The sequence below is a fragment of the Panthera onca genome, chromosome E1, assembly GCF_046562875.1.
Source record: "Panthera onca isolate mPanOnc1 chromosome E1, mPanOnc1 haplotype 2, whole genome shotgun sequence".
Classification (NCBI taxonomy): Eukaryota; Metazoa; Chordata; class Mammalia; order Carnivora; family Felidae; genus Panthera; species Panthera onca.
The window spans coordinates 706,206-730,779 of NC_138352.1; the positions used below are offsets into that span (position 1 = coordinate 706,206).

General features: G+C 33.4%; 1 protein-coding gene across 1 annotated transcript in view; it reads left to right on the forward strand.

The window, feature by feature from the left end:
- TANC2 (tetratricopeptide repeat, ankyrin repeat and coiled-coil containing 2) overlaps nucleotides 1-24,574 on the forward strand; it is a 291,625-nt gene that overhangs the window by 45,622 nt on the left and 221,429 nt on the right. Inside the window, exon 2 of the mRNA XM_081791317.1 lies at nucleotides 15,126-15,219. Coding sequence (XP_081647443.1) covers nucleotides 15,153-15,219 — 67 coding nt within the window. The 5' untranslated portion in view covers nucleotides 15,126-15,152. The remainder of the gene's footprint in view (nucleotides 1-15,125; nucleotides 15,220-24,574) is intronic.

Genomic DNA, 24,574 nt, shown 5'->3' on the forward strand with positions numbered 1-24,574 from the left:
CAGAAATCTAAGAAACACATTCCTGACTACAAAAGGAAGAGCTAAAACAACAAAAAATTGAAATACTTGGGAAATTTTAAAACTCTGTCTTAAAATCCCTCCCTGCCACCTCCGCCCCAGCTTAAAAGATAATCAGCAGAATGATAGATTATATATAGAAGTGAACATCTGTGGGGAGTGTTGGAGGTGTGCAAGTGCTATTTGTAGAAAACTTTACAGTTTTAGAATGAAGCCCATAATGTATAAGTGAATTAAAGCCCACAACATATAAATGAATTAAACTCTGAACCTAAGAAACCGGATAAAAACAACAAAATAAAAAAGTAAAAGAAAGGAATTTAAAAACATGAAGGTAGAAGTCAATGAAGTAGAACTTTTAAAAATAGATTTAACAAATACACCAAAAATCTGTTTTTTTGATAAGAATATTAGGTAACTCTCTGACCAAGGAAAAGGTGAAAATATTTATAAACAACCTTAATCTCATGTCTTCACACCTCATATCACCATATCAGCAAATCCTGTAAGTTATATCTTTAAAATATAGCGCTTCTAACCAGATAGCATGTCATTTCTGTCATCCTGGTGGTAGTCCTCATAATCTCCTGGGCTACTCAATCTAAGAGTTGGAGTGCCTGCAATCTATTCTTTATGGACCAGTATTTCATCAAAATTCTCTAGTGGTGTCCCATCATACTGAGGATAAAATTCAGTCTTTACCCAGATCTACAGTGCCCTTTAAAATCTGAACCCTAACTATCTCTATGGCCTCATCTACCATTCCTTCTTATTCTTCTCCAGCCACATTGGACTTCATTGTTGTTCCTTGAACATTCCAAGCTCATTCCTGCCTCAGTATTTTTGTAATTGCTTTTTCTCTGGCCTCGATCTTCATATACATTCTGAAAGATTACCTCCTCATTTCATTCAGATCTCTGCAAATGTCATCCTCTCAGACAGACTTTCCCTGATCTTATTTGTGTAAGATATCACCTTCTCTCACTCTTTAAATGTTGCCCTTCTTTATTTGTCTTCATAGCATTTTTCACTCCTTGAAATTAGGTCATGTATTCATTTGTTTACTTATTGTTTCTTTTCCCTTCTAAATTAGAGAGCAAAAATCTTGTCTGGCTTTTGTTTTAAAGCTTTATATTTCCAGGGTGCCTGGGTGGCTTAGATGGTTAAGCATCCAACTCTTGATTTTGTCTCAGGTCATGATCTCATGGTTTGTGAGGTTGAAACCTGTGTCGGGCTCTGTACTGGCAGCATGGAGCCTGCTTGGTATTCTCTCTCCCTCTCTCTGCCGCTTCCTCCCACTCTCAAAATACACTAAAATAAATGAAATAAAAATATAATAAAATAAAGAAGTAAAAAGTAAAGTAAAATAAAATAGAGGTTTATATTTCTAATACCTAGAATATTGCCTGATATATAGTAGAAAATGATAACTCTTAGTTGAAGGAAGGAGAGAACAAGAGATTTAACTACATATATAATGAAGATTAAGAGCAGGAGGATATTGCATGTAAGTTTTGGTTTACAGATTGAAAAATTAGAAGAAATGATTTTTTGAAGAAAAATTTAAATTATGATATTTAAAAATAATTGGAAACCTATTTATGTGAAAAATATGGAATAGGTAAATCCATAGAAAGCAGATTAGTATTTATCAGGAGCTGGCTTCTGATTCTGGTATATTAAGTATATCAGGTATATTCGTATATATTAAGTATATCAAATATATATTAAGTATATCAAACTTTCCCCCTGCATTGCTGAATTGATTTTTCACAGTATCACCTCTTCCTCATACATATCTACTGTGGGTTTTGTGTGTATGTTTGTGTGTGTGTGTTACCTTTTAGATAAACCTTCCTTATGTCTCTTATCTCCCTTTTTATCTTTTAATTTCATGCCTTTTTAAAGAAAATGGTTGTTTTCTGTCCCTGTTTTATGAAGGCCATCTCTTACTGTATTGTCTTTTGGATTTGAATTAGATCCTTCGAAAGGGCATCCCTTTCCTTTGATTAGCTGGATCATAAACTCCATGAGAGAATGGACTGCTTTTTTATCATTAGCACCTAGGACAGTACCTGGTGCTTGGTAGCATGAAAATACATGTTTGCTGAATGAATGAGTGGGTACATGTTCCCTTTATTCTGAAGCATTTTAAGAAAATATGCTTCATATTGATTTACAATATTTTCTATGTTTATCACCAGATGTAGGGTATGGCTTGGTCTTGGTTTTGCCATCCATTTATTCATGATTTATTGAGCCTCTAGAATGTGCCAGTCAGTGTGTAGGTACAAGGATGGCAGTGAACATGACAAGCATGGTCTGTTGCCTCATAGGACACTCGTATGTTTAGTGTGGAAGTTGAACATTGTAATTTATTAGTGTTATAAAGGATCAGGAACAAGGTGTTTAAGTATTGGGAGTTATAATTGGCGGAGCTAATCTAGTCTGTGGCATGAGTGAAGGTATATTCTGACTGGTTAGAAAAGTTAGGTGAATTAGAAAGAATAAAAGATGAATAAACAACTTAGTGACAATGCTGATTTACTGGGCTGGAAAGTAGCAGCTACAATTAGAGGAGAGTGATATCCAGATAATAGGTGACAGAGTAATGGCAATCGATTAACTAGAAAGGGAGGTATTGAGAAAGGATTTTTATTTTTTAAAGTTGAGAGGATTTTTGAGCATAGGGAAATGCTGATGGAAGGAGCCATTAAAGGAAGAAGTTCAAAATACAGAAGAAGTAAAAATATAAAAGGTCCCAAGAAGAATGGAAGCGGGTGGAGTATAGAGCAAAGGTAGAGAATTTGAAAGTAATACATTTATCTATCTACCTATCTATTTTTATAGTGTTAGTGACAGAGTACATTTATTTTTATCCTATTTAGATTGATAACACTTCCTTCTGGAAGGAATTTATATGATTTTCTTTAAAAAAATTTTTAATTCCAGTGTAGTTAACATACAGTATTAAATTAGTTTCAGGTGTACAATACAGTGATTCAGCAATTTTATACATTACTCAGTGCTCATCAAGATAAGTATACTCTCAATCCCCTTCACCTAATTAATATATTTATTTTAATAGGAGGAGAAGGTGTGTTAATTGGCTTAAATTTGTAGGTTTGTTGGTAGGTAGTTGAAGGAGTTCTTATGATTTTGAAGACATGTGTTTTTCTTTGTGTTAATGGGAGCCAAAACCATTGGCTGAGAGTGATGGAGAGAAATGAGAGGTCAAACAGTGTTGAGAAGGAATTGACTAGAGAAAAACAGTAAATTGCTAAACAGTGAAAAGGGTCAGTTGAAATTTGCAACTGTGGATTTCTAGTGTATCAGTCTAGTCTGATGACATGACTTTTCTCCAGTAGTGCTTAATGGCCTTAGCAGAGTAGAATCAGCTTGAATTTTGATTTTTGTCTGGTGTATGGAACCAGAGAACAAAGGGGCTAGGGAGTTTGGTCAGAGAGTGATTGAAATGATAGGTCCAGTATTCTCATTTGGTGAAAGGAAACGAAAGACCAGAGGAAATTGATGCCTAGAACTCAAAAGCCTTCTTCATCTATATCACCATATTTGTTGAAACCACTTCCTAAAATCTGGAGGAAAAAAGTTTTATGTATATTTTCCTGTGCTGTTGCATGCCACACTTCTATTTATGTGCCCATCTTTTTTTTTTTTTTTTTGGTGATCTAACTAGAAAACTTTAAGATTGTATCGGTTAATAGCAAGATCTGAGGCTAAGATTTAGATTTCTGTACACCTTGCACATCCATGGCACACCCCAGTGCTGTTGTTTTTTGTGATATGTTGTGAGACTCAGGTGTCTTGTGAACTCTATAGCTATGGTGTAAATTTTTAATCAGTGTGTGAGGTTTATTTTTGTCACAACTATGTATTATTAGTTGAATGTCTTTTGGTTTGACTATAGAGCTGAGTTAAATGATGTGGAATAACTTGATGTAAGAAGTATAGAATTACTTTAAACTGGTGCCTCCCCTCAAAAAAAAAATCAACTGTTTTTCCTGAGAACTGAGAACTTTTGCTTTTACATATAAAAAGATAGATCTATAGAGTAGTATAGTAAACAGTTCTTAAATAAGAAACTTGGACAGGTACATTATTAGTGTGGCAGCTGCAGGCTTTTATAGGTGTTTGAGACATTGTTATGTGGTAATAATAACTATGTTATACATGTTTGTTGCTATTGTGATTGTATTCATTTCCTGTTGTTCTTGTAACAAATTACCATAAATTTAGTAGTTTAAAACAACACTATTATATTTTTTACAGTTCTGGAGATCAGAAGGTTGAAATGGGTTGTATATGGGCTAAAAACAAGGTTTTAGCATAGTTGTAGTCCTTCTGGAGGCATTAGGAGAGAATCTGTTCCTTGCCTTTTCCACTGTCTGGAAGCCACCTGAATTTCTGGGCTTATGGCCACATCACTTTGACCTTTCTTCTGTCATTACATCTTCTGAGATTGTTCTGCAGTTTTTTCCTGTTATAAGGACTCTTGTGATTACATTAGGCTTATCTAGATAAAATCTAGGATAATCTCCCTTTCTTAAATTTTTTAACTTAATCACATCTACAAAGTCCCTTTTGTCATGTAAATCCTAGAGGTTAGAATATGGATGCCTTTGGGAGAGGGCCTTTATTTTATTGACTTTGTCCTTTTTCAAGATTGTTTTGTCTATTCTGGATCCCTTGTATTTCTGTATGAATTCTAGAATTGACTTCTCGATTTCTGCAAAGAAGGTAGATGGGATTTTGTTAGGTGTATTGCACTGAATCTATAGATCAATTTGAAGAATATTGCCATCTCAACAACATTAAGCTTTCCAATTCATGAACATGGGTGTCTTTCCATTTAATTAGGTCTTTTTAAAGTTTTTTCAATGATGCTTTGTAGTTTTCAGCATACATGTCTTGTGCTTTTTTGCTCATTTTATTCCTAAATTTTTAAAAATTCCATTTTCCATTGCTCTTGTAAATGGAATTGTTTTCTTGATTTCATTTTTGGATTTTCATTGCTAGTGTATAGGAATACAATTGATTTTTGTGTGCTGCAGCTTTGCTGAATTCTCTTATTGCTCTGATGGGTTTTTTGGTGGATTCTTGAGAATTTTCAGTATATAAGGTCGTGTTATCTGTGAATATAGATAGATTTACTTCTTCCTTCCCAATTTGGATACTTTCGTTTCTTTTTCTTAATTGCCCTGGCTAGAACTTTTGTAACAATGTTGAATGGAAGTGATGATAGCAGGCACCCTCGTCTTATTCTTAATCTTGGGGGGAAGTAATGTCTTTCAGCATTAAGTAGGATATGAGCTGTAGGTTTCTCATAGATGTCCTTTATCAGATTGAGGAAATTTCCTTCTAAGTGTGTTTAGTGTTTTTGTCATAGAAGGGTATAGGCTTTTGTCAAATGCTTTTTTTGTTGTTGTTGAGGTGATTATTAGAGTTTTGTCCCTTATTAGTATGGTGTATTACATTGATTGATTTTTCATATATTGATGGTTCATTTCTGTGAATGACCTTGCATTTCTAGGATTCACTCATTGATTATTGAATGTGAGAAAATTCATCTGTCATAAGGTTATCTGAAGACTCATAGGCTGAGATTTTTTATGTGATCAATTAAACCTTCATCAGCATTGAGAGTGCTGTTTTCTCTCTTTTTGTATTCATCTTCTCATCTAATACTTGTAAAACGTCTTCCTTTGATAGTATTCTTCTCTGACATTTTGGGCAGAAAATGAAAATTCCTGTATTCTCAAATGTGTTCTCTGAGGGCTTAAAAAAAAACAAAAGCAAAAAACAGTGGCTAGAAAGCTGGTGTCTCCAAACTTGTGTCTTGAAAGTTGATGCAACACTTTAAGGCAAAGTGATAAGAAAAGCAAAGGAGGATATAATAGTGATAATTTATTTCATTGTTGAATCATTCTTTTAGAAAATTCCAGATGTTTCTATTTCCTTTTTTTTCCCCCTGTTTTTTGTAGTGAACAATACTGTGTAATAATAAAGCAATTTATCCACTGAATACCTTTTCTAAATCCTATTATCTCATCTGGGTTGTTTCCCAGGCATTGTTTCCTAGGCAGTGCACCTCAGGGGCTCAGATGGTATTTGTAGCTATAGTTGGGTAGGAATGGCAAACTGAGGACATACTGATCCTTGGTCTGTGATACAAAGATCCAGAATCTGGGATGAATTGAGAACTCATCAATTGTAAATCCATCTGGATAGATTACCTATGCTAAAATAATTGCTTGAGTTGAAATTTAGAAGTTAGGCAGCTTAGCTTAATGGGGAGGAAGGTTCGGAAGGGTGTAAGGAATAATGCTATCTTTTAGATATTTTTAAAATATGTGTTTTTAAAATTCAAGTATGTATGTTAATTTTTAGTATGTTTCATTAAAACCATGTATTATAAAATATTACCACTTTTTTTCAACGTTTCCATCACATCTACATCATTAACCACTGCATCCTTTCATACAATATTTAAAAATTTCTTTGAAATTTTGTAAATGTGTGATTGTGTATGTTTTGTTCCCTTACAGAAATTTCTCTGAAGGGAAGCTCTAGGTTGATACATGCTGGAAAATGGGTAACATTTACTTTAAACATATATAATTTACTTTTTTGTAGTTATACCAGCAGGTTGTTTTCAAGGGAACTCTGAAGGCACTATCCAAATTAGCATTGTGGAGAAAATCATAAAAGGAGGTTTTGTTGGTTGTCTGGGTAAGGAAAGATAATACTCATTAATCCATCATTTGGATCACTATGCATTCTTGTTTTTGTAGTTAGAGTTCTACAGATAATGTCTTACTTTATTACCTTTCCTTACTTTTTATTTTCTTACTATTTGAAACATTTTCTTCAGATCCCATGGAACTTTAAAAGCACTTGAATGGTGTAGTTTATCCACTAGGCATAGTTCTAATGTCAAGAAACTTGTTTCTAGAATTGGAAAACAAAAATATAAGAATAAGCCAATCCATCACAAAACCAAAAATGAGAATAAAAATAATACCAAGCACTCAAAATGGAAAAGGATATAGAAAAAGATTTTTTTAAGAAAGCTGGCTTATACTGAAAGATACCCTCTGTGGAAAAGCTAATGGGAATACCATAATTATTTAGCCTGAGTAGTGCAGAAGTGCTTAATAGTTAATTTGATTTTGTTATTACATAAACATTTTTATGAATAAAATAGTGCAAGACTGTATTGAGTAATAGGTTGAGTCTCCAGCCTTGGTGGACCATTTAGAAAATAGTCAATACTTTTCTTGAATGGTTTAGATCAGGTGTCATAAGCATAAAATGCGTAGGGGCCATGCAGATAACATAATGTTTGAATCAGTTAAGTTTAAGACAATTAGAAATGACTGGGGGGTTGTGAATGGCTTCTTTGGTATCTTACTGCCAGAGATTTTTACTTGCCAGGAATTTATTTGATGATTTCTCCTGAGAGAGTTACCATTTTTAAATTTGGATATATAATTTGGAAAAGTAAGATGAAATTTAGCCATATATTACTGTCATAAATCCAATTAGGTGAAATTGCCATTTCCCACTTAGCTTCAGTTTTGTGGAGTTTCTATATTAATATTTTATTACAATAAATTTTCTGGTGATGTGTTATCTTGAATAAGAAAGTCATTTTATCAACGTGTAACTATGAGATGGCTAATTAGTTTTAAATAAGTATTTTATGTTTCATTTTATTCTTTATACATTTCAGTCAACTTTTATAAAATATTTTAGGACTAGCAAAGAAAAAAATCTCTACACTTCAAAAAGTGATCATTGTAATTATTTTATTGCATACATCATCGTTTTTTACTTAAGTTAACCTTAGAATATTATCTTGGCTTATTTTTAGACATGAGATTTTTGTTTGGCTCCTGGTCTAGTAAATTTTAAATAATGGTTTAGTCACATAATCTGTGCTGTTAATTTTTTTTCATTTTGAGACTTTGAAGAACTGTACATACATATTCAAAGTTATATGTATATAGCTATATAACTTCTGAGTTAGGCAGAAGTTTGAAGTATGACTAGAATTTTCTTGTCTGTTTCTCATATAAATATTTGAACTTGCCTAGAGAATTTCTCTGTTTCCCTGGTGCTTAATCATCCTAGGTAGTGCCCATTGTTATCGTTAATTCATAACCTGTTCTTGTCTATTGAAACTTACTTGTATTGTGTCCCCTTACCTCTTTAACAGGTTAGTAATCTGATGAATCCAGTTCTTTGCTCAATTATTCATTCATTTATTTACTCATTCAAGAAGTGTTGAGAGCCTCCCATGAGCTAGGCATTGAGGATAAAAAGAGTTAAGACCAGGTTTCCCTTATAAGGGATTTGATTTGGACAGTGATACACAAACTGAAGAAATGTAATTGATTAATTCAATCAATATTTATTTGGCATCCACTGTTTACCAGGCACTATTCTCCAGTTCTGGGTTTGCAGCAATGAAACAGGCAATTTTCATGTCTTCATGGAGCTTATATTCTAGTGGGGGGACAAACAGGTATATCATTTACAGATGAGTATTTGAAGAAAAATCAAGCGTAGGAAGAGTTGGGTGAGAGCTTTGGAGCATAAGTCATACCACAAAGTTGTCTCCCTTTGAGTTAAAGGAGATGGTCTTTTGTACCTCTCTATTAAAAAGTCATTGGTGGCTCTAGTTAGCCTAGATCATTCTCTGAAGGTGGGAACAGCTCTGAGCCATTAATTAACACCTGAGGAATGTGTACTCTGATCCTGTTACGGGGATCTGGGTAGGATGTCATAGAGTCCACTAAAGCAGGGTATCTTTTCTTTTCCTCCTCAGTGTGTTTTGTCGTAATTTTTCTTGGTACATTTGCAAAGACTAAAGCCAACCTGTAACAGTATGTTTCTTTCTTTCTTTTTTTTTGTTAACTCACTAGATTAAGGTAAAATGAGTTAAAAGGCATTATTTCAAAAGTCAGAGTCAAATGGAATAATACTTGAGACTTTTAATTAGGATCACTAGATTTAGAACTTTCATAGTTTCAGTTAATGTTTTAAATAGATTGTGTCCCTTGTATAAGAATAGGCACTGAAGAGGAGGACCAAAAGCATGGGTTCAAATATGGTCTTAAGCTTATATTAGCTGTATAACTGTAAGCATGCTATTTTACTTTCCTTTATCTCAAATTTTTTCTTTAAAACAAAGCAAATACCACCCATCTTGAGGTTTCGTTGAGGGCTAAAAGAGATCATACATATAGAATATTTTACATATTTTGTTGATGTTTGTATATTCATAGAAAATCTTATACATAAGAAAATAGTTTTTCATTCTCTTTCAAGAAAATAAAAATTGAGGGGTGCCTGGGCGGCTCAGTCTGTTAAGCCTCTTACTTTGGCTCAGACCATGATCTCACGGTTTCTGGGCTCAAGCCCCGCATCCAGCTGTCTGCTGTCAGCATGGAGCCTGCTTCAGATCCTCTGCCTCTCCTTCTCTCTCCCTCCCCTGCTTATGCACTCTCTCTCTTTCTCTCTCAAAAATAAGTAAACTTAATCTGATGTGAACATTTACTGAATCTTGACAGATGCATACATCTGTGTATTCCAAACTCCTTCAAGATACAGAATTTACCATTATCTTGGAAAGTTTCCTTGTGCCTTTTCTCAGTTAATCCTCACATCTACATGCAAGAGACAATCATTACTCTTGATTTTTTTCTACCATTAATTACTACATACACTTTCATGTAAGAGTCTTTTATTCAGCATATTATATTTTAAGATTTGTCTGTGTTGTTGAACATATGAATATATGAATTATTGCTGAGTAGTATCCCACTGTATGAAAATCCCACAGTTTATCCATTTTCCTACTGATGGACACCTGGGCTACTTTTTGGCTGTTATGAATAAAGCTGCTATGAAAATTGTCAATACTAATCTTTTTATGCACATGTTGTAATTCCTCCTGGATTATATAATGGGTGGAGTCATAGGTATATGCTTAGTTTTATAATAAACTGCTAGACTTCTGTCCAAAGCAGTTATACTCTTACACTAAAACAATATATTAAGAGTTTCAGTTGCTTTTCATCCTGGTCAATATTTGATATTGTCAGTCTTTGAAAAGTTTGCACTTCTAGTGAAGCATAGTGTTGGCTCTTTGTAATTTGTATTTCTGCAGTGACAAATTGTGTTATCTCTTTCAATATGTGTGTTGGCCATTCATATATCTTCTTTATAAAAGTGTCTATTCAGATCTTTCACCCATTTAAAAATTTGACTGTCTCTTTACTGAGTTGTAGTTGTTCCTTATCTTGGATATCAGTTCTATGTTAGATATGTGTTTTGTGAATAATTTCTCCCAGTTTGTGACTTGCTTATTCGTTTTGGTGATGTTAATTTTTTATAAGTACATGTTTTTTAAAAATTTAATAAAGCCCAAATGTATCATGTTTTTCTTTTATGGTTATTACTTTGTGTGTACTAAGAATCCTTTGCCTATCTCTAAATTATGAAGATACTCTTCAGTGTTTTCTTCTAAAAGCTTTATGATTTTAACGTTTATGTGATGTTTAATGCTTGATTTATTTTGAATTAACTTTCATGTATAGTGTAAAGCACAGATCAAGGTTAATTTTTTAAAAGTGAGTATCTATTTGTTCCACCACCACTTGTTGAAAAGACTTTCCTTTACTCATTAATAACTTGGTAAAAAAAATGACCATCTAAGTGTAGGTCTTTTTCTGGGCTACCTGTTTAGTACTATTGATCTGCTTGATGATACTTATGAGAGTACCATACTGTCATGATTTCTGGAGCTATAGAGTAAGTCTTGAACTCAGGTCGTATAAACGCTGTAGCATTTTTTGTTAGTTTCCAAGATTGCTTTGGATATTGTAAGGCTCTTTTGTATGCATTTTATGCATTTTGTATGCATTTTAGAATGAACTTCTCAATTTCTCCAAAAAATGACTGCTGGAATTTAAGATTGTTGTCTCTTTAGAACATTATAGGGAGAATCAACATTTTGACAACAGTGAACTTTCCACTCTATGAACATGGTATATCTCTACATGTTTAAATATTCTTTAAATTTTCTTTTTAAGTAACCTTTGTAATTTTCCATGTCTTCAAGTAAGGATTTTTGTTCATAAGATTTGTGGTCTGTAATTTTCTTTTCTTGTAGTTTCTGTTAGGTTTTGGGATTAAGAGCATGCTGCCCTCATAAAATATGTTTGGAAGTATTCTGTTTTCTTAAGGAAATTTTATAAGATTGGTATTGTTTGTTCCTTAAATGTTTGGTAGATCTATATAGTAATCTGGCCCTGTAGTTTTCTTTGTGGGAGGAGTTTTGATAAGTTCAATTTCTTTAATAGAGATAGGCCTGCTTCAAATTTTCTGCTCAATTTTGTGTCAGTTTTGGTAAGTTGTATTTTTCAAGGAATTTGTTTTAAATAAAATGTTAAATTTGTTGTAAAGTTGTTATATTATGTTCCTATTTTAAAAAAGCCTTTAAGGGACGCCTACGTGGCTCAGTCAGTTGAGCATCTGGCTCTTGATTTTGGCTCAGGTCATGGGATTAAGCCCTGTGTCGGGTTCTGTGCTGAGCATGGAGCCTGCTTAAGATTCTCTCTCTCCCTTTGCCCCTCTCCCCTGCTCACGTGCTGTCTCTCTCTCTCTCTCTCTCTCTCTCTTAAATGGAAAAAAAAAGGTCTTTAATATCTGGGGCACCTGGCTGGCTCAGTTAGAAGAGCATGTGACTCTTGATCTCGGGGTTGTGAGTTTGAGCCCCATATTGGCTATAGAGATTACCAAAAAAATAAACTTAAAAAATAAAAATAAAAAAGACTTGAATAACTAAAATGATGCCCCTTATTTCCTTTCTGATGTTTGTAATTTCCCTGTTATTTTTTGATCAGCCTTGTTAGGGGTTTATTAATTTTACTCCTTTTTAGAAATCCAGTGTTTGGCTCATTGATTTGATCTTTTTTGGATTTGTTTTCTGTATCATCCATGTCTACTCTTTACTCTTTCTTTCCTTCTACTTTCTTTGATTTGCTGTTTGTTTTTGAACTTTTGAGATAGAAGCTTAGATATTGATTTTCATTTGTCTCTTCTAATACGTGCATTCTTCTTTACATTTATTTACAAGTATTTTAGTTTCATTTTCTATGTTTCCATAGTTTATATTTTCATTATAATTTATTGTAAATATTTTTAAATTTCCATGATGATTTATATACTTTTATTTTTTTGACTCATGGGTCATTTAGAAGTATGTCACTTAATTTTCAAGCAGTAGGGGAGTTTCTCAATTTTTGAAAATTGTTCACTTCTAGCTTAATTGCCTTGTAGTCAGAGAATATACTCTCAGAGACTTCAGTCCTTTGAAATTTAATGAGATTTGCTTTATGATTCAACATATGGTCCATTTTGTATGTGTACTGTGTACAGTCTATATTCTGTTTTTATTTGGAAGAATGTACTATGTATATTAAGTCTGGTTGGTCACATAGTTCAAATCTTCTGTATCTTGGTAAAAATTTTTTTTCACCTGCTTAATCTTGTAGTGATTAACAAAGGTGTGTTAATCTCCCACGTGATTATGGATTTGTCTGTATCATCTATTAGTCTTGTTTTTTGAACTTTTTTTTTTTGCTTTGTATGTATTAAAGCTTTGTTATTGGGTCCATTCATACATAGAAGTATAATATCTTTTGTTGGTATGACTTTTTAATTATTAAGAAATGTCTTTTTTTTTTTTTTTAGTAGTGCTTATTGCCTTAAGTTGACTTTATCTGATATTGGCTTAGCTATGACAGTTTCCTTTTTATTGTTTTTTTGGATAGTACACTTTCCCCCCATCATCTTATATTTAATCTTTCTGTGACCGTAAACAGTCTTATAGTAGAGGGAATATTTAACATAATAACTATAATTTGAGTTTAAAGTTACTATCTTACTATTTGTGTTTCAATGATGTGCACTGTGCCTTTTCTCTTCTTCTTTGGTTCAATGAAATATTTTAATTATTCTTTTTCTCACCTCAATTAGCTTTTTTAATGGCTATCCTAGAAATTACTACATGAATTTTGAGTTATTGCAGTATGGTGTAGGTTATTACCTCTGCCACTTCCTGCATAATGCAGATATCTTAGAAACTTTGACTCCCATTTACTCCAGTTCTGACTTTTTAAAATTGTTTTCATGCATTTTAAAATTTTAAACTTAACAAGATAGTAATATAATTATTTTTATGTCATTGTTCATGGTCATTGTTCATGTTTCCCAATATTTACCTTCTTTACAGCTCTTACTTTTTGCATTTGTTTTTTTTTTTTCCCTAGTATTATTTTCTTTCTGTTGGAAGAATTTGTTTTTAGTATTTCTTTTACTGATAAATTTTTACTTATTTTTCTGAAATCACTTTTATTTCATTTTTCAAACATTTTTTAAACTGTGAATAGATTTCTTAATTGGCACCTATTTTCTTTCAGAATTTTTTTTAAAGTTTATTTATTTTGAGAGAGAGAGAGAGAGAGAGAGAGGGAGAGAGAGAGTGTGTGTGTGTGTGTGTGTGTGTGTGTGTGTGTGTGTGTGTGTGTGAGAGCAGGTGAGGGGCAGAGAGAGAGAGAGGGAGAATCCCAAGCAGGCTCTGCACTGTCAGCACAGAGCTCATTGTGGGGTTCGGACTCATGAAACTGTGAGTTCATGACCTGAGCTGAAATCAAGAGCCGGATGCTCAGTCGACTGAGCCAGCCAAGCACCCCTTTCAGAATTTTAAGAAGTCATTCCGTTGTCTTCTGCCATTCATAATTTCTGTCTAAAGTTATTTTTCAGTCTGATTGTTGCTTGCTATTTATTTATTTTTAAAGTTTATTTATTTTGAGAGAGAGAGTACAAGCAGGGAAGGGACAGAGGAAAAAGGAGAGAGAGAATCCCAAGCAGGCTCAGCGCTTTCAGCACAGAATCTGATGAGGGTCTCAATGTCATGAACCATGAGATCATGACCTGAGCTGAAATCAAGAGTCATTGTGCTTAACCAACTGAACCTCCCAGGCGCCGTGATTGTTGCTTATTTAAATCTGTTTTTTCCTCTAGGTCTTTAAAGATGTGACTTTATATCTTTCACTAATGTTAGAAAGTTCTTGGTTGTTATCATTTCAGATATTGCTTCTGGCTTATATTCTCTCTCTCTTCGTCTGGGAGTTCAGTCATGTGTGTGGTAGAAGCTTTCAGTGGATTCCATAGGCCTGTTTTTCTCTCTTTTACATTTTTCAACTTTTATTTCTCACTGCTTTGGTTTGGATATTTTTTTGGAACATCTGTTTTAGTTCAAGTTTATTCTGTTCAATCTGCTAGAGGCACCAAGCACTAACAACACTTTGGAAATTTTGCTATGAAGAGTAAGGATATAGGAGCAGTAATTGGACCATGTGGGAATAAAGAGAGGGACTTACTTTTCGTTTTTGGTTAGACATACTAACATGTTTATGTTATGATTGAAATGATTCAGAGAGAAAAAAATTAACTCTGTGTGGGAAAGAAAAGGAAGATGATTTTTGGCTAAACGTCTCTGAGGAGGTGAGAGAGGACATAATCCAAAGCATAACTGGGAGAACTTTGCTTTGATAGAAGTGGGACATAAAGAGAATAGGCACTAATTTATTAGTAGTCTTTGAGGTGGAATTCTGGCTTGTGATGGAAAATATGCACTGTTGTAAGTTTCTAGACTCTTAAACTTTGGGAGTGTGTGTGTTGGGCATATGGGAAAATTGTCCAAGAAATAGAGAGTTAGTGAAAGAGTAGACTGTATTGAGAGCTACTTAATACTTTCTTCTACTTCTGTGTGCCCTCAGCGATAGCTACCTTTATCTTTTATGGTACTCAAAGTACTACAGTGTACTTTTAAGGAAATACTTAAATGTTTAGTTAAGTTAAATTAATTAAATGTTTTTCTCATACCATTAAAATTTCTTTACTATATATTTGAACATAGTTAATTCCTTAAAGTGCATTTAAAATTAATTATTAATAGTATTTTGAATAGGAAAATCCAGGTTTCTAACATTTTCCCATATTATCTTTTACAGTTCTGTGAGTACTAGAATAGCACAACCATGTTTCGGAATAGTCTCAAGATGCTTCTTACTGGAGGGAAATCAAGTCGTAAAAACAGATCAAGTGGTAAGTGACTATGCTACATTTATTCTGTGTGCTATTTTAGAAAGGGAAGTTCTTTTAGGGATCTGAATTGATGCTACAACTTTATATATTTATTAAGTGGTTAATTTTTAAAAAAAGGAGGTTTACATTTCTCTAGGCTGCCATACTCTTTTTTTTTTTTTTTAAAGTTTATTTATTTATTTTGAGAGAGCGTGAACAGGGGACAGGCAGAGAGGGAGGGAGGGAGAGAATCTCACGCAGGCTCCGCACTGTCAACATGGAGCCCAGTGCAGGGCTCAAACTCACTAACTGCGAGATCATGACCTGAGCTGAAATTAAGAGACAGATGCTTAACTCAGTTACCCAGGTGCCCCAAGGCTGCCATGCCATACTCTTAATATAAGACGTAGGAACACTTAAATATTTACCAGGAACAGTCAGATAAAGGAGTTTGTGGATGAAACATATTTATTTCTGATATATGAGGGAGTAAAGCTTCTGTGTACTGCTTATTAAAAACTTTCTAGACATAAATTTATTTTTTGAATTAACATAGGAAATTATTTCATTCTTAGGCACCCTTTGGGGAATGAGACTGTAGAAATAGGAACTGCCCTCAAAGGGTTGTACAGAAAGTGAAATATAAACTTAGATTTTTACAGTCATTAAAATAAAGTTTATGAAGTTTGTTTTAAGAATAAGGAGATAATTCTTAAGCTTTTAAGGTAAAAAACATAAACTTGTATGTATACTTTTTTTGGAGAAATGTTGATAAGAAATGTAGTAAATGTTTTCTGTTAATGGGTTGTAGATACTTATTGTTTCAATCTTCTGATTTTCTAATTTTTCTGCATTTTACAAATTTACATTGGCGGTATATTCATTATTATTCACTTAAAAATGTTTTTAAACTCTCATTGTGATTTCTTCTTGACCCATAGGTATTTAAAGTGTAATTGTTAATTTCTAAACAGTTGGTGCTTTCCTGTTTTCTTCTTATTATTAACTTAGGTTCCGTGATAACAGTATAGTTAAGTTCTCTTATATTATTATTTTATTTTTTTGATTAAAAAAATTTTTTTTACTGTTTATTTATTTTTGAGAGAGAAAGACAGAGTGTGAACAGGGGAGGGGCAGAGAGAGAGGGAGACACAGAATCCGAAGCAGGCTCCAGGCTCTCAGCTATCAGCACAGAGCCCAATGCAGGGCTCGAACTCACTGATGCAGGGCTTGAACTCAGCAACCTTTGAGATCATGACCTGAACCAAAGTCGGATGTTTAACGGACAGAGACAGTCCAGGTGCCCCTATTTTTTTGATATTTTTTGAGATTTGCCTTACAGCTCAGCTTATGGTCAATTTTTGGTGAATGTTCTAGATGCATCTGAAAATAATATGGATTCTACAGTTATTGGGTCTAGTGTGGGTCAGTTTTGTTAATGGTGGTACTCAAATATTTTATACCCTTATTTATTTTAAAGAAAGTATTTACTGAGAAAGATGTGATTAAATCTCACACTATGGTTGTGGAATTTTCTCCCGTTTCTCCTTCTGGTTCCTGACAATTTTTGCTTTATATATTTGGAACCTATCTTATTAGACACACTGAAATTTAGAATGGCTGTATATTCCTAGTGAATCTGTTTTACCATAATTAAATGTCCTCTTTATTTCTAATAATGTCTTTTGCTTGAAAGTTGAGTTTATCTAATATTACTGTAGCTATCCTACCTTTCTCTTGATTACAGTGCTTGCAGAGTATAATTTGTTTTATTCTTTTACTTTCAGCATTTCTGTATGGTTTTACTGTTAATAGGGTATAGTTGAGCTTTCTTTTTTTAATTTATTCAGACAAATTTTTCTCTTAAGGGAGATGTTGGTTAATCCACATTAATTCAACCAATGATATATTTGTGTTTAAATATAACACATTACAATGTGCTTTCTACTTATACTGCCTGTTCTGCATGCTTTCTCCTTTCTTGCTTTATTTTTGATATATCAAAACATTTTTTATTCTGTATCTCTTCCTTTTGACTTAGAAATTACATATTCTTGTACTTCTTTCAGTGCTTACCTTAAAGATTAAAACATCAATCAAAGTTTGATGTCAAATGGTACTTTTCCTTTCTTCTTGGACAATGCAAGAGCCTTAGCCTTAATGTCTCTACAAGACATTATTGTTGTTTTATATACTCACCATTATTTAGGTTTACCTATATATTTGATCATTTCACTGATTCTCATTCCTTCTTTCATCCCTCACTTCTTCTAGATGGGATCACTTTTAGTTTTGTCTGGAGAAGACCCTTTAGTATTTCCTTCATGTGGCAAATTTACTTTGGTTTGTGGAAATGTCTTTATTTTGCCTTTATTTTTGCAGGATATTCTTGCTGGGAATAGAGTTCTAGATTGGCAGTTGTCTTTCAGCACTTTCAAATATAGTTGTCTTCTGGCTTTTTTTTTTTTTTAACTTTTTTTAATGTTTATTCATTTTTGAGAGACAGAGACACAGTGTGAGTTGGGGAGGGGCAGAGAGAGGGAAGCACAGAATCTGAAGCAGGGTCCAGGCTCCGAGCTGTCAGCACAGAGCCCAACGTAGGGCTTGAATCCACAAACCGTGAGATCATGACCTGAGCTGACGTCAAATGCTCAACTGACTGAGCCACCCAGGAGCCCCTGTCTTCTGGTTTCTTGAATTATTTCTGGTGAGAAGTCAACTGTTAGTCTTAATTGCTGCCTCTTTAAAGGCGATCTTTTTTCTCCTTGTTTTTAGTTTTCTAGATTTACAGTGATGTGCCCAGGAGTGGTTTTCTTTTTTTTTTTTATTATTATTAAAGTAGAGTTGACATACAATGTTATATTAGTTTCAGGTATACAATAGTGATTGGACAATTAGTATACTGTACTTTTCATCTCCATGACTTGTTTTATAACTGAGGGTATGTGCCTCTTAATCTCCTTCACCTTTTTTGCCCTTCCCCAAACCCCCTCCCTTTGGCAGCCACTAGTTGGTTCTCTGTATTTACAAGTTTGTTTCTATTTGGTTGGTTGGCTGGTTGGTTGGTTGATTTTGTTTTTTAGATTCCACATACCAGGGAAAACATACGATATTTATCTTTCTCTGATTTTTCACTTAGCACAATACCTTCTTCCATCATTGTTCATCATCTGTTTATGTTTGTAGTGTTTCTTGAATTTATGGCTTGTTGGCTTTCATCACTTTCAAAAAGATATTATCCATTATCTCTTCAGATTTTTTCTTCATTTTCACTCTTTCCTTTATTTTTAGGACTCCAGTTATGCATTTGATAGACCACATGCATATCATCTCTGTCTCTTAAAATCTCTTCCTATCCTTTTCTCTCTATATGCTTTATGCAGGATATTTTCTTTTTGATAAGGATATCTTACAGTTCACTAATTCATTCTTCAGTGGTGTATAATCTGCCCTTAACTGTATTCAGTTCTTAATTTTAGTTTTTTGTGTATTTCAGTCCTAGAAATTCCATTTGCCAACTTAAATTTTTTTGAAATAAATTTAAGCTTACTGAAAGGATGCAATAATAGTACAAAGAACACATGCCCTTCCACACATTCATGAGTTTTTAACTTTCACTGCATTTATTTTATCACTCTCTCTATACATACATACATGTTCTGTCTCCCTCTCTCCCCAAGTCTGTCTTCTCTCTCACACTCACTTTTTAAAAAATCACATGAGAGTAAGTTAAATACATTGTGCCCCTTTACTCTTTAAAATTTTTAGTGTGACTTTCTTGAGGAAAGGAGGTTCCTCTATATAACCACAGTATAGTTATCAATTTCAAACAGTTTAACATCGATATACTTTTTATCTAATCTACCATTTATTTTCCACATTTTGTCAGTTTACCGAGTAATTTCCTGTGTAGAATTTTCTCCCTTCTTCCCAAGCTCTAATAAGGATAAGGCATTACATTACTTTGTCATGTCTTTTTATTCTCATTTAATTTGAAATGCTCAACCTTTTTTGACATTTTTGAAGAATAAAGTCTCTCTTTTTAAAAATAAGCAGAAGCCCCTAATTTTGTGTTTGATTTTTTTTTTTTTTTAAATGACTAGATTCAGGGTATGCATCTGTGGTCTGAATGTTACTTAAATTTATGTTTTTTCTTCTTGGGGCATCACAGCTGGAAGCGCACAGTGTCCATCTGTCTCTCATTAGTGATTTAGATCACCAAATCAAGGTGCTCTCCAGGTTTTTCTACTAATGGGTACTGATTTTCCCCTTTCAACTTAAAAACAATCAGCAGGTAGACGCCATTTGATTCTTTTTATGGTTTTCATTTCTTTGCCAGTATTCTCAGTCTTGTCTCTTATGTCCCTAAACATAGTAAAATCTGTGTCTGGTAACTAAATGTGTCTGTTTCTATTGTCTTTTTCTTTTGGTTTTTACTAATGTTATTTCATTTCCTTGTTTGTCTGTTATTTTAGTTTTTAGTTATTTTTTTGAAGTAAACATTTTATTTTGGGTTAAATTTGGATTTAGAGAAAAGTTGTAAAGATAGTACAGACAATTCTCAATACCACTTACCCACTTTTACCCATTGTTACATCTTATATTCTTATGGTCCATTTGTCTGAACTAAGAAACCAACATTAGTAAACTACTGTTTACTAAACTGCAGATCTTTATTTGGATTTCATTAGTTTTTCCATTAATGTCCTCATTATGTTTCAGAATCCAGTCCAGAGAACCACATTACATTTAGTTATTTTGTCTCCCCACACAGTTTGAGTTTGCAGAAGACAATTATTGGCATCATTTTTTGATCACATGCACACACACACACACATACTCATAGAGATCAGAGATCTGAGTGGTTTCCAAATTTGACACCTAAAAAAATGGCTTATCCCAAATTTATTTTCTGGCCTAGAACCATGATTTTCTTAGACACCTTCAGTTGTTCACTTTTGACACCAGCACTAGCATTTTCTATCACTTCACAGCTATTACCTTCTATAAGATATTAGTAGAAATCAATAAAGTCATACTAGGATGCAGTTGTGAATAGACTTTTTGATCTGAGTACCAGATAAGTGACTTCTGTATACATACTATTCTGATTAAAGGTAGGCATCATATTTGCACTTTAGCAAAATTACAAATGATTATATCTTAGGCTTCAGAGTAAGTACAACTCTAGCAGAGATATTATTAAATCCATACATGTCAGGGTTCTACTGTAGTATTAAAGCTAATTCCTTTTGATTTACTAGATATTTAATTATGTCAATAATGATTTTGGGGGGTCTCATTTTACTATTTATTCTTCTCCATGGTTTTTCGTGTAAAATGTTTATAATTTAGTGTAGTTATAAGTTAGATTAGGTATAAAAATAGTGCTTTGTATCCTGTGTGAAAAGAAGCCAAATGTACTCCAAGGTAGGAAATTATAAAGCAAGAATAAATTTTATATTTTAAAAAAAGTATACCTATCGAATAACATCATTAGTGTTTTCATTATTATTTTTTTTCTTTAACTGTTAATGAATAATTGGGTGGACTTTATTCTTTATATTAACTTTTGCTCTTAGCTTATATTTAAGATTCATAAGGTAACTTTTCTCATAAGCATAATTATTTGTTTTGTTTTAGGAAACTAACTTAGTATTCATTTAAAAAGAATTTGTAATAAAGGGAAATTGTCTTGTTGTAATTTGTATTTTAAATAGTTGATCTGAACTTTTGTGTAGGCCACTATATAAATATTTCACAGAAATAGATTTTATATCCAAAAATAACAAATGAATTTTCTCAGGCAAAGTTTTCTCCCTAAGCATATGTAAATACCAGTTTTATAACTGAATTTTATAACTTCTTTCAAAATTTTCATGTAAAAATTATTTTTGATACATGTAGGACTAGATACATGTAGGACTCCTAAGTTTTATCAAAAAAAAAAAAAACAATTGTATGACTCTTTTTAAAACATTATGAGTTATAAAGGAAATATATATGTTTCTCTTTTATTTTAAAAGTTACGTTTAGGGGTGCCTGGGTGGCTGAATCGGCTAATTTCCGACTTCAGCTCACGTTGTGATCTCACAGTGTGTGAGTTTGAGCCCTGCATCAGGCTCTTTGCTGATAGCTCTGAGCCTGGAGCCTGCTTCAGATTCTGTGTCTCCCTCTCTCTCTCCCCTTTGCCCACTCACACTGTCTGTCTGTCTGTCTGTCTCTCTCTCTCTCAAAAATAAACATTAAAAAATTAAAATAAAAGTTATATGTTTATATATTTTCTTAATTTTTGTCTTAACTTACTATTTTAAACACGCAAGTAATTAGTGAAAGTTAAAAAATGCTTCTTTGAAAACATTTGACAAAATACAGCGTCCTTTATTGATAAAAACCATTAAGAAAGTAGGGATAGAAGGGTCATACCTCGAGATCATAAAAGCCATATTATGAAAGACCCAACGCTAATATCATCCTCAATGGGGAAAAACTGAGAGCTTTCCCCCTAAGGTCAGGAAAAAGACAGGGATGTTCACTTTTGCCACTGTTACTCAACATAGTATTAGAAGTCTTAACCTCAGCAGTCAGACAACACGAAGAAATAAAAGGCATCCACATAGGCCAGGAGGAGATCAAACTTTTATCACTCTTTGCAGATGACACAAAACACAAAAGATTCCACCAAAAAACTGCTAGAACTGGTCCATGAATTCAGCAAAGTTGCAGGGTGTAAAATCAATGCGCTGAAATCACATTGATTGGTGCATTCCTATACAACAATAATGAAGCAACAGAAAGAGAAATCAAGGAATCAATCCCATTTACAATTGCACCAAAATCCATGAAATACCTAGGAATAAATCTAACTAAAGAGGTGAAAAATGTATACACTGAAAACTATAGAAAGCTTATGAAAGAAATTGAAGAAGACACCAAAAAATGGAAAAAGATTCCATGTTCCTGGATATGAAGAACAAATATTGTTAAAATGTCAACACTACCCAAAGCAATCTAAATATTCAATGCAATACCTATCAAAATAACATCAGCATTCTTCACAGAGCTAGAACAAACAATCCTAAAATTTGTATGGAAACAGAAAAGACCCTGAATAGCCAAAGCAATCTTGAAAAATAAAACCAAAGCAGGAGGTATCATAATCTCGGACTTCAAGTTGTATTACAAAGCTGTACTCATCAAGACAGTATGGTATTGGCACAAGACCAGACATTCAGATCAATGGAACAGAATAGAGAACCCCGAAATGGACCCACAAATGTATGGCCAACTAATCTTTGGCAAAGCAGGAAAGAATATCCGATGGAATAAAGACAGTCTCTTCAGCAAGTGGTGCTGGGAAAACTGCACAGCGACATGCAGATAAATGAACCTTGACCACTTTTTTACACCATACACAAAAATAAACTCAAAATGGATGAAAGACCTAAATGTAAGATAAGAAGCCATCAAAATCCTCGAGGAGAAAGCAGGCAGAAACCTCTTTGACCTTGGTTGCAGCAGCTTCTTACTCAACATGTCTCCAGAGGCAAAGGAAACAAAAGCAAAAATGAACTATTGGGACCTCATCAAAATAAAAAGCTTCTGCACAGCGATGGAAACAGTCTGTAAAACTAAAAGGCAACCTACAGAATGGGAGAAGATATTTGCAAACAGTGTATCAGATAAAGGGTTAGTATCCAAAATCTATAAAGAACTTATCAAACTTAACACCTGAAAAATAATCCAGTGAAGAAATGGGCAAAAGACATGAATAGACACTTCTCCAAAGAAGACATCCGGATGACCAACTGACACATGAAAAAATACTCAGAATCACTCATCATCAGGAAAATACAAATCAAAACCACAATGAGATACCACCCCACACGTGTCAGAATGGCTAACATTAACAACTCAGGCAACAATAGATATTGGTGATGATGCAGAGAAAGAGGATCTCTTTTGCACTGCTGGTGGGAATGCAAACTGGTGCAGCCATGCTGGAAAACAGTATGTAGGTTCCTCAAAAATTTAAAAATAGAACTACCCTATGACCCAGCAATTGCACTTCTAGGTATTTATCCAAGGGATACAGGTATGCTGTTTCGCAGGGGCACACACACCCCAGTGTTTATACCAGCACTATCAATGATAGCCAAAGCATGGAAAGAGCCCAAATGTCCATCAGTGGATGAATGGATAAAGAAGATGTGGTATATATATATACAATGGAGTATTATTCAGCAGTCAAAAAGAATGAAATCTTGCCATTTGCAACTATGTGGATGGAACTAGAGGGTATTATGCTAAGCAAAATTAGAGAAAGACAAATATCACATGACTTCACTTATATGAGGACTTTAAGATACAGAACAGATGAGCATAAGGGAAGGGAGGCAAAAATTACATAAAAACAGAGAGGGGAACAAAACATAAGAGACTCAAATATGGAGAACAAACAGAGGGTTACTGGAGGGGTGGTGGGAGGGGTATGGGATAAATGGGTAAGGGGCATTAAGGAATCTACTGAAATCATTATTGCACCATATGCTAACTTGGATGTAAATTAAAAAAAAAATAAATCAAAAAAAATTAAAAAATATGCTTCTTTGATAGATGTTAATGTCATTAATTGGTATCATTGCATCATTGTAATTGTAAACCATCATTCAAGTATGAATGGGAAAAATAACTGCTAATTTCACATATTTGAGAACTCAAAGTATAGTACCCTAGTGTAACACAGCTGTCGGAAGAACAAAACTTGAGGGTATCTCCCGGCAAAGTAGAAAATAAATGTAAATTAAGCAGGAGGTAAAGAAAGAAAAGCAGGCCAAAGTAAATAAGTAAAACTTATAGTTAAATATAAATAGTTGCTGATGATGTACTATAACAAGTAGAATTTATGCCAGGAATGCAAAGATGTTTATATAACAGAAAATCAACAGGTGTTTGACTTAGAAAAAAAATTAAAAACCACATTGTTGTAGCATTATATTCTGAAATAGCATTTTATAAAACTGAGCAGCAGCCTTTAAAAACATCATCAAATAGAAAGAAAGGTACTTTAAGTATAATAAAAGCTAGTCACCAAGTCTAAAACTAAACATCATACTGAACAAAGAAGTACTCTAGCCACTTCTACTAAAACAGAAACGTGGCCACGATTTCTCCTGTTACCACTCTTTTTCACAATTGTTTGGAAATTCTAGTATATAATAAAGACAAGAAAATAAAATAACTAGTATAAATATTGGAAAAGAAAAGACAGTGTCATCTTTATTTTTAAATGAATGAAAACCCTAGAGAATCCAGTAAATATCTAGTAGAAATAATATAAGTTGGGGGGTGGTTGACACTTTTAGCTCTACCAATA